This window comes from Uranotaenia lowii, unplaced genomic scaffold (genome assembly GCF_029784155.1).
Source record: "Uranotaenia lowii strain MFRU-FL unplaced genomic scaffold, ASM2978415v1 HiC_scaffold_389, whole genome shotgun sequence".
NCBI classification, from domain to species: Eukaryota; Metazoa; Arthropoda; class Insecta; order Diptera; family Culicidae; genus Uranotaenia; species Uranotaenia lowii.
In genome coordinates this window covers 15,771-33,792 of record NW_026598299.1, presented here as the reverse complement: position 1 = coordinate 33,792, position 18,022 = coordinate 15,771, and the positions used below count along the sequence as shown (strand labels likewise).

General features: G+C 35.1%; 2 protein-coding genes across 2 annotated transcripts; both read right to left on the bottom strand.

Annotated features, from left to right (window-relative positions):
* Window positions 1-488: 488 nt before the first annotated feature.
* On the bottom strand, window positions 489-6,855 carry LOC129760047 (uncharacterized). Its single transcript, XM_055757625.1, has 7 exons — window positions 6,404-6,855; window positions 6,172-6,340; window positions 5,966-6,112; window positions 5,824-5,905; window positions 3,947-4,088; window positions 1,077-1,128; window positions 489-1,019 (listed from the first exon to the last, which is right to left on the bottom strand). The coding sequence occupies exons 1-7, from the start codon at window positions 6,745-6,747 to the stop codon at window positions 594-596; spliced, it is 1,362 nt and encodes a 453-aa protein (XP_055613600.1). The 5' UTR covers window positions 6,748-6,855; the 3' UTR covers window positions 489-593.
* Window positions 6,856-14,794: 7,939 nt separating this feature from the next.
* LOC129760048 (uncharacterized) lies at window positions 14,795-17,554 on the bottom strand. Its single transcript, XM_055757626.1, has 5 exons — window positions 17,499-17,554; window positions 16,326-16,889; window positions 15,972-16,118; window positions 15,762-15,893; window positions 14,795-15,702 (listed from the first exon to the last, which is right to left on the bottom strand). Exons 2-5 carry the CDS (start codon window positions 16,836-16,838, stop codon window positions 15,280-15,282), a joined length of 1,215 nt encoding a protein of 404 aa, XP_055613601.1. The 5' UTR covers window positions 16,839-16,889; window positions 17,499-17,554; the 3' UTR covers window positions 14,795-15,279.
* Between the last annotated feature and the right edge of the window lie 468 nt (window positions 17,555-18,022).

Sequence of the window (18,022 nt, the reverse complement as noted above, 5' to 3'; positions counted from 1 at the left end):
TCAAAATGGCCAAAAAACGCTTCTAAAGGCCAGAAATGGCATTTTAAAGTTGTGATCCCAAATTAAGCTCAGAATGCCCGAAAAACGCTTCTAAAGGCCAGAAAACGCATTTTAATGTTGTGATCCCAAATTAAGCTCAGAATGTCCAAAATAGAAGTTGTTAACCTTTAAAGTCAGAAGAGCTTTTTCAGAAGAGAAAATTAGTGATTCATTCGCTCTATCATTTTATTGTGCCCTTTAGTTTGTTATGCAAGGTAGTTTTTTGGGATCTAGTGAACACAAACGCCTGACAAAAAAATTCTGGCTCGTATCTGTTAATTCTTACAATTTGTCATGCTTTTTACGCGAACGCGAAACAGCCGCAGATTTACATAATAAGGTCTAACATATGTGGCATACAATGAATAGGAAGTTTAATAGATTTTTCTGTTAGATTAGCTATTCGCCAACTAAACTTGATAATGAACACAACACAACACAACAAAAACTTGAATCGATTTGCTTAAATTTTTATTTGACCAATTCGCAATTGTTACACATTCCCTAATTTGGATTGATTTTTGGCATCATTAGTTTTTAATTGATCAATATTTCTAAATTCTAGGAAGTTGTAGAAAACCACGCTCGTATGCAAAATTCAACAGCGGTCCGATCTCGTTCTGCAATTCTTCCATCTCAAATATAGCCTTCAGATATTCGTACCCTTCTGGATTGTCCATCTGTACTGGGAAGTTAGATTCCTCCGGGTTAGCGTACGAGGTATAGTAATTCAGCGGAATGTCTGCTTGCAACTGACTGGCACCAACAAAGCCGTAACGGGAAATGTCTTGCCGGATGTCCTCTAGAGTCGGTATCGGTTTGGAATAGTTGAGTTGCTTGAGATTCCTTGCCAATTCCTGGTAGTAAAAACTGATCAGATCATCGAATGATGCGACCACCACTTCTACTTTCACTGCGTTGAATAGGAGCAAGAGAACATCGATCGATGGGTTTCCCCAGAAAGCTTCCTCGAAATTCATCTGCAAACGTTAAAAGTTGACGAGGATAAAAATGGATTTTGTACTAATTTTTATTACCATCCGCAGTTCATCACCTCGGAAGAGAACATTGTTAGCCCACCCGAGTAGACTTTTATGGCAAAATAATACCTAATTTTGCTATCATGCCTTGAAAGTAAATTTAGGTATCATTATGCCCGAATAAAGGTGGTACAATGCCAAAATTTGGGTCTCACTTTTTATATATGGATACCTCAATCATGGCAAGTGTAGGTTTCACTGAAACCTTAATGATACCTTGTTTAGCCAACGTTCCAGAACGAGTTTTGAGGGCTAAATGATGCCACTTTGAGGTATTATTTACAACCAAAATTTGGCATCGTTGTGATATCAAATTTTTTTTTAACCGTTGCCAAACGAGGCATCATTAAGCTTCTATCAGAACCAAAATCAGGTATCACTGTGCAATATTAAAATTGTGAACAATACACGAATTTTGGTATTGCTTCACCTTCATTCGTCAAAATGATATAAAATTTTTAATTCAGGCATGATAGCAAAATTAGGTACTTTTTTGCCATAAAAGTTTGCTCGGGATATATGACTAAAATCGCCTTTGATTATGCAACAAAAATAAAAGTGGATATCCGGGATATCCACTTATGCTATCATCAAACTGACAAATGAGAAAGGTAAAAAGATCATATCAGCACCAACACGAGAAAAGGGTCTATGTTCATTTACGACGTTTCGAGAAAAAAGCGTTTGAAAATTTTGCAATCTTCTTTAAATCGCTAATTAAAATTCACGAGGAATCTTCTAAATCAATATGGTCAAAACGGTGCGTAGGACAATTCTAAATATGTTTTTATCGATACGACGGTGTTATCATGGAAAAATTGCTCGCAATTGATTATAGACCCCAGCTGGAGTGTGAAATTCGTCTAAATGTTTTATACACCCTTTGCTTTGTACTGTATCTCTCACATGTGTGAGTGAGATGGAGATCAAATTTCCCCTATTTTTTGACAAAGGCTTATGGTTCTCGCTGCAGGAGTGAGTGAATAGCGTTTCGCATTCTTCCCCTTTTAATGTTTTGTATCTCCACCGTTTGCTTTGTTGTGTAAAAAACAATCTGTGTGAGGATAATGTCATTTTATGGTTCTAAATTTTTTAGATCCTTCGCTCAAACTGCATTATAAATCTTACGAAAACTGAAAAGCTAAAAACGGTTTTTGTGTTAAGTAGAGCTCATGTTAGGCTATATGAATCCACTGAAAACGGGTTTTGTTTACTTTGTCTTTTACACCCTTTTCACATGTTGGTGCTGATATTGTTCAAAATCGCCTTTAGTTATGCAACGAGTGTAACACTCCAGTCCAGCTTCGGTACAATGTTCAGCATTTTGTTATACTAAGGTACCTACATAAGTTCTTTTATAAAAATCTAATTTCCTTATGTGAATTGTGAATTTGTTAATCAAAGCAAGTTTGCAGTACAATAGGATTGAAAACAATTTTTTTTAAAGAAAATTATTGCTTTTGAAATCAGGTAAAGGTTGTTTTTTTTTTCGAATAGGTTCACAAATTCCGTTAATTTTTTTTTGGCTTTGTCTTATCATTATTCGGCTGCATTCTGTGTCGCTAAACGTCTGAATCTGTTTTTTGAAAAATGGTATAATTACACATATCAATTCATAAATTGACAGTGTGAAACTGCGATATTTCTAATCTTCGCATTTTACTTGAACCTGTCTTCTTCTTGGAGCATATGGTTAATTAGTAGCATATGGCATATTAAATTAGTAAATTGTTCATCCATTTTCGAATACATTTTCATTGCCATCCCTTCTTCCACTTTTTCGTTCCGGTGGATTGGTCTTTCCGCGTATTAATATCAGCTCGTTCTTCAATCCCACAATCACACGCGTATTGGTCAGTGAAATGGCCAACGGCACAGTGTTGCAGGAAGTCTTCCACTTTTTAAACAATGTTCCCTTTGCAAATCGGGCAATGATGTTGGGACTTGATTCGGCAAGTCCAAAGCAGAGACGCAAACGTAAGAGTAGACAGCAAGCAGGGACCCATGGTGCCTAAACTAATGATGAATTCGAAGGATATACAGCAGCTTTTTCTCAGAAAGGTTCCAAAGCAGTAGCCGCGGCTTTACAGTTTCATCTCCGCAGATGGGAATTCTACTAAAAATAGAAGAAATATGAATTTTTAAATCGTTATGTTATTTTTTATATTACATACCTTTCACCCGGACGCTAGCAATAGATTGCGAAAAGGATTTCATCAGCTATGAATGTTGTAACGCAGTCTCTAGATTTTATATTCATCAAGTTTGCGTACAAAGATTTTTTGACAGCCAAACATAATCAGAGGCGTCATCCGTAACATCAACGTTACATTTAATCTCTCGTCCATATCTACCATTAGATTTTCTCCATTGTTGTTTGTTTGTTTGTATGTTTTATTCTAGATGCTTACTGGGTAGACTATTCTCTAAGAGCACATTTCTCCGATGAATGTGGGTGTGGAGCTCCCAGCAACGTTCGTACTTTACAACACCTGTTATAATTTTTTTAAGATTAAAATGCTGCCACTTCTTCAATTCCCAAAATCAACTCACCTTGCCAAACCCAAACGTCTCGCACATCGAATCCAGCGCTATCATTCCTTCCGAAAGTGACCGTACCCCTTGATGAAATTCGATTTCATCACCAATGCTGTTGGTGGCTATCTCATAATAAATCAGGAAAGAAGTATCGATTGCTGCTAGTCCACAGAAACTCGCGACATAAAATTCGGTCAATTCCGGTGAATTGTCGTGCAGATTCCGTAACTCTGGTACTGCGCCTGACACCTTCCATCACGTTTTCTTGATAGCTCCTCTGAAATTTCTATGTTGCATTTTCCAAATTAATTCGAGAAATTGGTTCAAACCCAATCTGGAGCTGAGGGTAGTTTTCGGGCTTCGTTATGTCCATGATAAACACCACGGAGAGGGACGGTTCTAGTCGCACCAGGAGGGCGTGGTGATGATTTGGTGAATACATAGAAGGGCATTCGAATCTGGATAGTTTACCTGCAATGATAAAAATAGAATGAATTTCCACATCACATATTGCGAAATTATTACCTTTTCGGGAACTTTTTCCGATGGCGGTATTCCTGTCCACTGCAACCACTATCCGCACAGCTTCTACTCTCCTTTGAGAATCAAACAGCAGACTATCCCGAAGGATTTCTTAGTAGTATCGCGCAAATTGTTCCATTTTTGTAGAACGGACCGAATGAACAGCCGAACAGCTGCTGGCAGGAAACTTTATTATGTTTTTGTTTTGATTATTGACTTTCGCGCTACAGCAAAACACTGTGTTAAATCATACAGTCGTAAAAACTTGAAATCTAATGTCTTGCAATGAAAAATTGAAGGGAGTGACATTTTTTTTTTTGAACTTCAAAACTACGATAAATGTTATGATCTTTTTGGTTACGGATTATCTTATGTTTTTAAATTAAAATGACTTTTAGACAAACTTATTGTTTTATTAATTTTTTTTAAATTAGAGTCTGGTAGTGACTTGTTGCACGACTCGTTTTTAAAAATATTATTTTCGAAAATTCTTGCAAATATACTAATTTTGATGATTGTTTTGTTTTAGTGCTTTTGGCTGTGACAGAGTTATTTATAAAATCAGTTCGAGGGAACCTGACTGAACGAATAGAACGTACTTTTTCACCCTGGTGATAACTCGGATTGTTTACATTTGGCGCATTCGCCCTTTTCAAAATTCACTACCGATATATCATTTTGATGTCACATTCTTATGCAACGAAAATTAACATTGACTCAGTAATGACTTATTTTGCTTAGGAAACTTATTTCGAAACAAATTTTGCTTTTATTAGGGCATACATATTTGAATTTTTTTTCTTTCTTAACCTAGCATTCCAGTTAGTTTTATAATTTATATTATATAATCAGAATTAGTTTTTTAAAGATAGAAAATGTTTAAAAAAAACTGCATAAAGCAAAATAATGTTAAAAAAAAGTGAAAAAAAGCTTCGAATACACTGTTTGTATGCAATAGAGAATAAAAGTTTTTTTAATTAAGTTAAAAACCCCCCTAAGATTATTTTTTTAAATCTTAGTAAGAATTCAACAAACGCCGAAATTAAAATTGATAATATATAATAACGATACCTTAATGATGCCTAGTTTTGATATGACAGAGAAATCAAAACTAAGTAATGCTTGCACTAAGCTGATAATGACTGACTTCGTTATAATAGTTTTCAGTTTAAATTATATCAAACACTTTAATGAGCGAGATTATTGTCGCAGAAAAGTGAATTCCAATACATGTTATTATTTTGAAGTAATTTTTCTGATCTTCAAAAGTATATGAAACCTTGACGATGCCTTATTGAGCTATCGCAGTAAAATTAACGCCTAATCGTGCTATTATTTTGCTATTGATGCTTTGCTTTGGTATTGGTTTGACATCGAATTTCAGCATATTGATATTTCAATTTAGATCTCCCTTATCTGTTAGTTATTAACAAAACCTTAATGATGCCTTGTTTTGATATTTTGGAAAACGCAAAACCAAACAGTGCTTTCATTTTGGCATCAATGCCTCATTTAGGTATTGGTTCGGCCTCATATATTGACATTTTGATGCGTCGATCAAACCTAATTTTGCCATCGGGGTAAATTCGATACTCAATTATACTATCTTTTTGGCATCGATAGCTCATTTTGGTTACTGTTTGCTATCGATTTAGGCATCAAAGTCTGCTCGGGCAAGGATTGCCTTGGTTGAGCACGTTGAATCGGTCCGGATTATATCTCAACATCTTGCTAATGGCGGAAACTGGATTCTGATCCCATTGACGCTGTACAATTAGATAAAAAAAATTGACATGAAAAGTTTCATTGGTGATTAGTACCCTTACTATCAAATCAAGAATTTCGCTCGAATAATTTCTACTCTCCAAGCTTTCGACAAATGGTTTGTAGTACGGAAGAACGGTTTGGTCTCCAGCATCTGCCGAACTTTCTCCAAACAGGCCTTCCTTGAATGATTCGTTGATGGCACCATGCTGAAAAGATACATATTTTGTTTAAACATAACTATTGAACCGAAAACATGTTCTGATACCTGTGAATGGTAGACGGCAGAAGCTGCGTGAAATTGCGCCAGGATCGAAAGTATTTTTATACTATCCTCCAAGTTGAACCGCTTGTATGAATCGTGCATCCCGAAGCCTTTGGATCTGACGTTTTCCAGCACCAAAATATCGTGAGGCGTTGTCACGTGCTTAAAAAATCTGGAAAAAAAATAAGACCCATAAAGAGTGGCAATTGATCCACAAAATGCGGAACAAACATACTTTGGACCGAATGTGATGCTCGAATTGAACATTCTTTCGAACGCCGGCAACAGATCCCTATAAATAATGGTTTCCTTTTCGAATTGTTCCGACGATTGGACACTGTGCGGTTCTTCATTGACGATTCTTTCTTTGACAAAATACGAAACATGTACGGGGTAACCTTTCATACAATCCGATGTCACTTCCATGTGGGCCAGATGGATGTCCGAATCCCAAGTCGTAATCTGGGTTGTTACATTGGTGCGGTGAAGATCTTCGATCCGGAATGTTCCCTCTTGGTGCCCTAGATCTTTGGTGATCACGTCGATGAAAAAGATCGGTGTAAGCCAGCTTAGAAGCATCTTGAGGCTTGATCAACTGAACTGGTCAACTAATCCGTTTCGTTGATTTTTTACTACTGACTCGGACAAAGATTGTGCGAACGCTCTTATAGGCTGCTTCTTCATTTAGTGAAACATTTAATGCAAGTTAAAATGTTTAGGAAAAATAAATGCGTTATTACTTTTGTGTATAATTTTTCATTTGTTGCATTGTAAATAAAAGTTATAAATAGAGTCAAGGCTACTTGGCATTATCAGTCAACAGCTAGACCTATCTACATCCATTAAACGCGCATGCGAAGCAAAATTAAATCAGAAAAAAAAACCAGAAATACAATCCGGCGTCTTATGTGTGCCACGCTAAATTTTCTTTTGTAATGAAGGAAACAAATTGAATTTCTGTAACAGATAATTTATACTAAATCGACACCAGCCTTGGTCGAGTTTATAAATTGATTTAAGCAAAATACATTTCACAATGGGGAAAAATGTGTATAAACCGCGAAGAAATTCATATCTTTCCTCTTACACAAAACAAATCTATTAAAAATTAGTGAAATTTTCAAATAGTCAAGAAAACGTATGTTCGGATATGAAAATTTTGAACCAAATGTGACGTATCTTGGGTCATTTTTTTTCGATGAATCCAACGAAGCCTATTTTAACCACAGCACGCATTGAAAACAGGAATTATGGATGTTTTATCAGTGATTTTACCCTGATTTTCCCAAAATTTTCAACTAATTCAGAATATTGAGGGTAAAACAGCAATAACTCCATTTTCCGAAACGTACGATGGCTCAAACAGCCTTAATTCGATTCTTCAGAAGAAAAAAACGTACAAGATAAGTCTGTTTTTGTTCAAAATTTTTAAGTCTAAATTAGTTTTTTTTTCTCTTGTACGGTGTCTGAAACTACGTTCAATCTATTCTCCAGACATTTTCGCATTAGGAAAGTATTTTTTCATGGCTTTTTTCCACCAAAAAGCCAAATCAAAGCAAACAATCAGCAGAAGCTGCCTCAAAAATCTGCACTACCTTTGCCAATTCCGTCTTTTTTACCGGTAGGGCAAATCAAAGTAAACAGTCAGCAGCAACAGTCCTAAAAATCTGCGCTTCTAATGCCATTCCGTCTTTATCCACAGGAGGACCAAATCATAACAAACAAACAGCAGCACTTGCCTTAAAAATCTGCGCTTTTTTAGCCAATTCCGTTTTTTTACAGGAATGCGAAACCAAAACAAACAACCAGCAGCAACAGCCTTAAAAATCTGCGCTTCCAAATCAATTCCGTCTTTTTCCACGGGAAAACCAAACCAAAAAAAAACAAACAGCAGCAAAAGTCTTTAAAATCTGCGCTTCCAAAGCCATTCCGTCTTTTTTCACCGGAAAGCAAAATCATAACAAACAATCAGCCGCAACAGCCCTAGAAATCTGCGCTTCTAAAATCATTCCGTCTTTATCCACTGGAAGGCCAAATCATAACAAACAATTAGCAGCAGCAGCCTTAAAAATCTGCGCTTATAAAGCCATTCCGTCTTTATCCACAGGAAGGCCTAATCAACACAAACAGTCAGCAACAGCAGCCTTAAAAATTTGCGCTTCCAAAGCCATTTCGTCTTTTCCACTGGAAAGTAAAATCATAACAAACAATCAGCACCAGTAGCCTTAAAAATCTGCACTTCCTAAGCCGTCTTCCGTCTTTTTCCAGTGGTCGAATCAAAAACAATTTTGTTCGTAGCAGCAGCCTTAAAATCTGTGCTCTCTGTGCCAATCCGTCTTTCTACGGGAAGCCGGATCAGAAATATTTTTTTGTAGCAACATCCTTGACATAGCCGTGATTTTACGATTCTTATGAATCTTAATTCAGAGATTCATTCAGAATCGTCGTTCACGCACATGAATAGATCGATGACTGATTTTTTTTGCCTAGTGTTGCCAAGATAACAAACTTTGCCATTTTTTTAATTTTATTTATCTTCAGTGTTGCCGAATACAACTATTATTTTATTTTACTTTTAATTAAATTTGATTTATTTTCTGTATATCCTTGATCTTATACCTACAGACTGGTGCTTCTATCTTCGGTCTACGATTCGATGGATCCGGTTTCCGAAACAGTGAACAGCACTCGGGGAAGTTTTTTTTGCCAGTTCACGACGTTCCATGCGTTTCTTATTCATTCGGCATATAAAATTAAAATTTCTTTTTTTTTTCAATTTCTTTTGGTCTCCCTTTACGTAATTTTTGAATACCTTAGTCGATTTTTGACAAAAAAAAATTTCGACATAACATCAGATTTCTACTTTTTATACGTTTTTTAGTCATTTGGCACCAAAATTAAAATTTAGATTTTTCCAATTTCCTTTGGTTCCCGCTTTGGTGATTTTTAAGGGTCTGTCGAAACTGACCGAAATTTCAACTAAATCTTATTTTTTTTTTTTAATGTTAATCTCCATGTTGTTCCTCCGCCTGCAGCTCTGAATTTTCCATTTCCCACTCTCAAATCTGCTTTTTTTAATACTTCCATCCCCAACTCCATTCCCTTTCCATTTTTCAACTTTTGTTTTTCAATTGTATGTTTTGAATTCTTTTCCTTTCTTCCTATAACACTTAATTTTCCTTTCTTTTACTATTCCTTGTTGTTCTTGTTCTTTATTTTTTTATCTTGCGTTCCTTGTTTTATCCCTATTATTTCTTTTTCTTTGCTCCCTTTTTAATTCTTCTTTCTTTATTTGAAGTATGTACTCCTTTTTTCGCTTTCCAATTAATGGAAACCGTCTTTATTAAAATTTCTTCTTTTTCATATTTTTTCTTCACTTTTGACTTAAACTATCTACAATGATTTCCTTTCATCATACTACCTTTTCTCGTCAGCTATTGGCCATTCTGGATTTTTTAAAAAACACTGCCCTAGGTTAGCACTTTGTCACTTTATAGAACAGCCTCTTAAAAGTGGGCTTAAGAAAATTTTCATTTTCCTTAATCCTTCCTGTGTGGTCTATTTTTCTGCAACTACCTCTATTTCCCATTCTCCATTTGCCATTCTCAAGGTTCGCTAAACTAAAGTTTCTATCCCTTTTGTTTTATACTTTTTCTAGTTTACGTTTTCTATTCTTCAGTTATATTTTGATTTCCATTTTATTTCACTGCATATAGATCTGTATTCTCCCTATCCAACTATTGATTAATCTTCTTTTATAAATACTTCTGTTTTTCAATTGTACATTTTTACTATTTTTCAACATCCTTTACAGTTTTTTTTTACTTTTCATTACGACTCTTTTTTCTATTTCTTATTCTTCCTTTTTCTATTATTTAGACTTTATATTCTCTTCTTGAACTGTTCATTGTTATACTGTTTCAATTTCTTATCTTTGCATTTACTATGTATCCTTAATTTTATCCTCTATTTGCCATTTTAATTCTTCTTACTTTATTCAAAATATGTACTTTTTCTTGTTCTTTAATTCACAGAAGCCATCTTTATTACTTTTTTTCTTAACTTTTGATAGTAACTATCCTTTTCTGATATTTTTCACCCATTTTCAATCTTTTCTTTTCATCATACTACCTAACTTAGAATCCATTTTCCTACAATTTTTTGCATTCTTTTTGGTTTCCACCATTCTTCCTTTTCCCATCTTCTACTTCATTTCCCATTTTCATCTGTTCATACCCTCTTCTTGCGTGATAGATTTTTTTCTGCATCTACCTCTCTTTTTTTCACTCTCAATCACTTATAAAAAGAACTTATGTTTTTTTCCCTCCGTTTACGTTGTTTATTTCTCATTCTACTCGATTTTCAACTCCAGGTATCGTTTTTTCTTTTTTTTATCATACTTTCCATACTTGAACTCTACAATTAGCAATGTTTTTTTTTTCTTCTTTACTTTGCCTTATCATAGATTTTTTGTCCTCCACTTTTCTTACTTTTTTTTAAATCTATACGTTTCGCTGTCCTGAGTTTTTACAGATTCCTTTTTCTATTCTTTTTTTAAATAATACTCACATTATCCTTTTGCCATTCTATTTTTTTTTTAATTATTTACTCTGTCAATTTTTCATTCTTCTACCTTTTTCAAATTCTCGTTTCTTTTTTCTTTTTCTTTTATCTTCAATTTTCCATCGTCAGCTTCATTCAACCAGTGGTTTAAGTTCAATCTCATTTTCCATTTAGATTGAAATCTTGCTTCAATTTTTTTGTTTACAGGATTCACATTTTTCGCCTAATGTGTTCGAGTTGGCCATGAGCAGAATCAGTGATCGATCGTGTTTGTGACAGCTCCGCGAAAATTTCCTTATTAATTTTTATTTTTTAGTTGAGAAGCGTTATTTTCAAATTAAAAAAAAACGCAAAATCGGACCATGTGAACGTGGTTAGGAAGATTCGAAAACAAGTTTTCAAGAAAATTATCCGTTTTAATTCACCATGGCGTTGCTAAATTTCATTTACGGTAAACGAAGTGACACCAAATCGGCAACAAAAGAGCCTCGAGAATTGGACGGGACTGGACTCGATGAATTTGAGCTTTAAATGAAACCGTTTATCCTGCCTTGGTGAGCCCGTTCTGATCTATATAATTTGTATATTAGAATAATTTTATATCTTCAGTCATCTTATTCATTGTTCGTTCTACATTCCTCAATCAATTTCCTCCTTATAATGTTGTCTTAGCATCACGAGCTTTACGATTTTGATCACAGGAACTTAATCATTTTCACGTTATATCGAAATCTTTTGTAAACTGATTCTTTCAAACGTTGTCGAAGTATCTTGAAACGCTGTTTCCTAAGTTGAGAGGTTTAATTTTATACGCCAATTAGAGTACAGATTTCACGTGCTTATAAAAATTTCGACAATCTTATTGCAATCTTATTAAAGAAAACTTTTAAAACGATCCGTACTTGAATTTTATTATTGCAAATGTGAGAGTGCACTTTTGTTTTTTTATGTGTTAGATTTCCATCATTTCCATCAAAGTAATTTTCACAAAATGAAAAAAATTCGATCTTTTTTTTACTTTTTTAATGAAATTGATAGTTTTTCTATAAGTTCCTGCTTAACGATGTTATGATAAACAGAATTATGTAGTTATCACCACAATCTCCTGAAATTTTGTTAAGGTTTTTAATAAATTTTCGCTGAAAATAATTGAAAGGATTATAACACCATTTTAAAGAAAATCTGTTATTTATATCATTATACTAATTCGAAGGATTCGTTCTCTCATTTCTTGCCAGGAAATAAATATTTTAAAATTTAATACGAGTTTTCAAAGGTGATATTGAGCTCCGGTTGAAAACAGGTATGGTACCAGGGTTATTTTGGATACGGTATGTGTTTTAGCGATTGTTTGGGACCCATTCTTCCTTCTAATGGAACTTTAGGAGGGAAGAGGGCCTTTTTTGACAGGAGATTGGGTTTGGTGTAGGAGGTGTTTCTGTGATTGTTTGAGACTCCCCCTTCTTGTAATAGGAAGTGGATAAGGAAGGGGAATTAATCAATTGACTGTAAGCTAAAGTGAAGTTCTGTGATTGATTGGGATAGCTCCCAGTTTCTACTTTTGTTTTACTAAGTTCCATGATGTACCAAGATACAGAAATTCAAATTGCTACATGCATTGCAGGTAACAAAGCCAAATTGCTTAGTTTTTCAACCGTTTACTAATAATTTTACTGATCATTAACCCCTCATATTATCCACAGAGTAGACGGAAAGATACGAAGGCTAAATAGCTGATCTACAGCAACCCAATTGTAATATTCTATTCGCTATTAGTTATAGCGGTCAGTTAAAAAAATATACGAAAAATTGATACATCAAATGCTGTTACGGAATTAGGAATTTACGATACTTACCAACATTAGTAAGTATCGTAAATTCCTAATTCCGTAACAGCATTTGATGTATCAATTTTTCATATATTTTTTTCAAATGGCATAAATTAATATATATCCGTTTTCAAAATATTATATGAAGCGTTTGGTAGGGATCTCCACGCTTCATTCCTCCCCTGTATCCTGTATCTTTCGCGGTTTTCATCACATGGTTGGCCTGGCCGTAGTAATATCTGCAATGCATAGCAATATGTAACAGATAATACGCTGAAAAGAAAAATGAAAGACGCAAGTCTTCCATTTTCCAGGATGCCTACATGTTTTGGCCATGTTGATGTAAGAAAAAGAAGAAGAAGAAGAAGAAATTATTCGCCTAATGTAGGCTTGCCAGATACTTTCAGAAAAAAGCGGGACATTTCACGAAAAAAAAGCGGGACACAGCGGAAAAAAGCGGGACATTTAAGAAAATTGAAAAAAAAGCTTAATTGTGTAGCCAAACTTATACGTTTGTCATCAGTCAAAGTTGTTCATAGAAAAAGTACACTAAGATTTTTTTAAACGCAGATTGATTTTGCTCAGTTTTTCTTACACGACTTCTATTTACACTGATTTTTGACATATGCACCGTTTTTTTCCACGGTTCTCGCAACTTAACACGTTATTTGAGAGAAATATTTTTAAGTCGTACATGTGAACGGCAGATTAAATAGCGCATTAAAATCATAATGTACCGTCAACTGGGGCAACATGCAACAATTTTCAACTTCAATGGCTTCTAAAAAACTTATGTTCTCAATTAATCCTACCCCTTATGCATCAAAAGTTTTAAGGATGCTGGGGTATCAAATTGGCGTAGTTAGAAAAATTATAAGTTTCTTCAGTTATTTTTAATTTTCTAAAAACATGCGATTTTCACCCTCCTTAGAAAATGGGGTAACTTGCAACAAACTTTGTTTTTAATGAAAAATCTTATGAAAACGTGCGAAAATTTATAGTTTTTAATATATTAGCAATGCCTTGAAGATCATTACGCATGACAACACCAATTGCAGTAGATTTTGGGTCTGTAACAACTAATTTTCACATTTTTCTGAAAATGAAGATGCTGCATACATTTAGGGGTTAAATAATACTACGAAAAATTCTAAAAGCTGAAATCATTAAAATAAATGTTTGGATGAATGAAATTTCAATGTTTACAAACGCGTGATGCAAAACATTCATATTATAACACATGGAAACGAGATTTACAAGGTATTTCTTCGATTTGCATTTTGTTGCATTCAACCCCAGACACCTAACGGAATTTTAAAAACATTTATTTAATAAAATTGGGTGATTGTTCGAAAAATATTTTTACACCAACAATGTTGGTATAACATGAGGAAACCAGTAAAAAGTTTGTAGGTAATAATATCAAGCCGATCCGTCATACTGGGTAAAGTTTTTTTCGTCATAAAAAAATGTTAAAATTTGTACATTTATTGCTCGATTTTTTAAATTCTACGTAAAAATAAAAAACTTAAGAAAACTAGCTTAAGATGTGAGAAATTATGTCATCATCATTTTGGGATCATTAAAAGATAACTTTATTACAATACATTAAATTAAAAATTGATTTAATGTAGTGTTATATAAATGTTGCATCGAACCCCGCTGTTGCATGATGCCCCGTTTGACGGTAATTTTTATTTAGAAAAACATTTTGTTTGGTATTTTGTTCAAAAGTTTGAAAACACCAAGAAAACTTCCACCTTTATATACTTTGGACAATTGAGTCAAAAATGGTGGTGTATAATATTTGGAAATTAAACTAAGATTCTGGCGAAAAAGTTTATCTTTAATTCTATAATTTATAATTATCTGCAGGCATCTCAAACAATATTCCTTATCATAGATTGGCTTACGTGCTGCAAAAACACTTAACTGAATCAGAATCTTACTGTAATGCCAAGAGCTTTATATTTATTCTGCATTGTCTTGTAAAAGTTATGAAAAATGCTGTTCATTTTGAGATTTTCTGTTCATCATAGAATTTAAATTCAGACAATTTGTAAAAGTTTTACAAGAAAAAAAGCGGGACATTTTGAGGAAAAAGCGGGACAGCGGGACATTCAACAGAAAAGCGGGACATGTCCCGCTTTTGCGGGACGGATGGCAACCCTAGCCTAATGTGTTCATCAAATTTATTTTCTTTCATTCTCATTTTCCGTCACTCAAAACCACAATTGCAGTTCATATTTTTTATTGCAGGCCGCTACGATTTATGTTCCACCTTTCCCAGCATGAATTGCATCTTTTACAGAATCACAAACTCTGATCCATCATACTGCCCCTCTCGGGAGTTTGCACATTATTATTGAATCATCATAAAATCAAGCGATGCCCCTCTCAGGGATTTGCAACACATTTCAGTTAGCGCTTTCAATTGCATTTTATTTATTGAAAATTTTAAACGATCCAAATTTTAATTTCCTTATTTTTTCAAATATTTCTATCCAAAAAATGAGTCGAATCAAGTGTCTTTCTAGAGTTCATCAGATAAGCTGAATATTGAAATAGTTTCTTCTGGCTAACTTAAACACTAACTAATTTTCCAAGTTTTTTTTCATTCCGTTACGGAGTATTTTGTGGGCACTGTCAAAAACCGCGTGAGGCTTATTAATAAATTTTTTTTAATCAATATTTGCCAGACTGTTGGACAACTAAAAAACTAAACCTTGGGCAGATTCAGGAAACCTCGCTCGAATGCAAACGGCAGCAGCGTATCGATCTCGTGTACCAGTTCCTCAACCTGAAACAGCTTCCTCAGGGCTTCTTTTTCTTGCTTACTATTCGCCCTAGCCATCTTTAGCTCGTCGGGATCGGCCAGCGCCAAAAGGAACCCTGTCGGAATGATTTCCTCCAACTGGATGGCCCCCACAAAACCGTGATCGGCAATGTCCTTTTTGAATTCTTCCTGGGTTGGTATCGGTTTGGAGTATTTGAACTGTTCTAGACGCTTCACCAACTCCTGGTAGTACAGCTCGATCAGTTCATCGAATGAACCGACAACATCTTCCACTCTGACGGCGTTGAACAGGAAGATGAGGATGTCGAACGATGGACTGCCCCAGAAGGCGGACTGGAAATCCATCTACAAAAAAGTTAGGTTATGAGGAATAATTTCTGTATTTGTCAATTTCCAATAGTTACCATTCTCAGATCATCGTCTCGGAAGAGGAGATTGTAAGCCCATAGATCGCCATGGTTGAGAACGTTGAATCGATCCGGATTGTATTTTAACATCTTTCCGATGGCGGTGATTGGGTTTTTATCCCATTTACGCTAGAATATGGGAAAAGTTATTTATACATATTTGCATATAAATAATTACAAATGAATAAGTTGAATTGATCTACTTACTATCAACTCAACAATGTCGTTTGAATAGTTACGGTTTTCCAAGCTTTCAACGAATGCTCTGTAATATGGTAGAAGAAAAATGTTTGCATGGCCATCAATACTTTCTCCGAACATGCCTTCCTTGAACGAATCGTTGATAACACCGTGCTAAAATTATGAACAAATATCAGTATGAAGACAAAACAAGTCGATTGTCACGTGCAACAAATTGATATTTAAAAAAAATCAAAACTGTCCTCCGAATGGCTTAAAATTTTTAAACCGTGATAATTTGAATCGGATGAACTTCGTTTAAGTCCCATAGAAGGTCTATAAAGGGCATTAAGAAAATTATTTCATAATGTAACTTTGTACCTGTGAATGATAAACCGCCGATGCTGCGTGGAATTGAGCCAGTTTCAATAGAACTTTCTTCGCTTTATCCAAGTCAAACCGTTTGTAGCCACTGTTCATCACGAATCCCTTCGATCTTACATCCTCCAGAACCAAAATGTCGTGAGGATCCGTTGCGTATTTGTAGAACTTTGGAGCAAAGGTAATGGTGGAATCGAACATTTGATTAAACGCCGGCAGCAGATCCTGATAGATGGTTGATTCCTTCGAAAATTGTCCACCCGCTTCTTGCCCATAAACACCGACATGTTCCTTACCCAAACTTTCTTTAACGAAGTACGAAACGTGAACTGGCTTTCCTTTGGCACGTACCACTTCCATATGGGCCAGATGAACGTCATAGTTCCAGGCCGTATTCTCGATCGTTACATTGGTCCTGTGGAGCTTGTCGATTTGAAACGATCCTTTCGGAAGATCCAAATCGCGGACGACAACGTCCACGAAAAATAGCGGCGTCAGCCAACTCAACAGCATTTTGCACAAAATTAAGTTTCCCTACCAATCTGTCCGTCTGTTGTTCTATAACTGAGTTAAACATAATTGACACCACCAAGTTGTTTGAATATTATTCCTTCTTTAATCTTGAAAGGAACTCTCAGCTGGTTTACTTCATTTGGTCATAATTGTCAAAAAAAAAATCTGCTTCAGTTCATTGAATTATGTTTCCAGTTTATTAAAACCTATCCCCCACACGAAGCCTACAATTAAGATCTACGTTTCAAGTTAAGACCATTTGAAAATGTCTTCGCAACACGCGAACGATCAACAGTGACCTGTTTGAAGATTCTAGCTTTTGTGCACAACAAAATAAAGGAAGAGATAATAAGTTCCAACAGGCCCAAAAATAGCAAATGCGGAACACAATCTTTGTTCGACATACTTTGCTCAAACCAGTTTTCTCGGGTGTTTTTTGTAGATTGACTCTGAAACACTTCTTTATCAGCTTGTTGATTTTAATGAGAGGCGGTTGAGTCAGTGCATAAAAAATTATGAAAATATTATGTAAGATAAGTTTGTTATGTTTGGACCAATATGAATTAAAATATAACAGAATGAAACAAAACAGCATAATCGCGAAAAATATGTCATGGGTGAAGTAACCGGTATTTTATAATAGAATTTAAACATTATTACTGTAACTAAACGGGGTTATTTAAATGGGGTTTCTTGTGAACAATAAATACGCAAGACACGTCTGGTTTGGTTGGATGCCAGAATCAAAGAGACTGGATCATGATGGCTCTAGATATGGTGGTCTCTCTTTGGCAAAAAGTAGACGAGGGTTGGAGGCGGAGGAGGAGCCGGAATTTGACAGCTGGCTGTTCGGCTGGCTGCTGGCTGGCTGGGATGCCAGGTGCTCTGATTTTTTGTAAAACACGAAGTTTTGCCAATCATCAAGATATTGCTTAGACAAAGATTTCGCCTTGATTTTTGCAAATATAATTCATAGAATCGAAACAAAATCTTCCGGCTGAGCTCCGGGCTGGTAAGCAAAGCTGAAAGAAGTTGGACCTATAAACGACGGTGCCAGCTTTGTCGGTAGCGGTTAGTAACATTAATTTTGCATTACTTATGACAAATTTATGCTTATTCAACACTTTTTTCTTTCAAGAGCTATCTAGAAGCAGCAGAAAGTCATCGAATCGGATGGTAACATA

Excerpts from the sequence above, each read along its gene's own strand:
- LOC129760047 (XM_055757625.1), bottom strand. The coding sequence starts at position 6,747 with ATGCTTCTAAGCTGGCTTACACCGATCTTTTTCATCGACGTGATCACC. Across the intron at positions 6,341-6,403 it reads AGCATCACATTCGGTCCAAA|ATTTTTTAAGCACGTGACAA; the intron begins GTATGTTTGTTC and ends TTTTTTTTCCAG. Across the intron at positions 6,113-6,171 it reads CTGCCGTCTACCATTCACAG|CATGGTGCCATCAACGAATC; the intron begins GTATCAGAACAT and ends GTATCTTTTCAG.
- LOC129760048 (XM_055757626.1), bottom strand. The coding sequence starts at position 16,838 with ATGCTGTTGAGTTGGCTGACGCCGCTATTTTTCGTGGACGTTGTCGTC. Across the intron at positions 15,894-15,971 it reads ACGACATTGTTGAGTTGATA|CGTAAATGGGATAAAAACCC; the intron begins GTAAGTAGATCA and ends CCCATATTCTAG. Across the intron at positions 15,703-15,761 it reads GAGACGATGATCTGAGAATG|ATGGATTTCCAGTCCGCCTT; the intron begins GTAACTATTGGA and ends ACTTTTTTGTAG.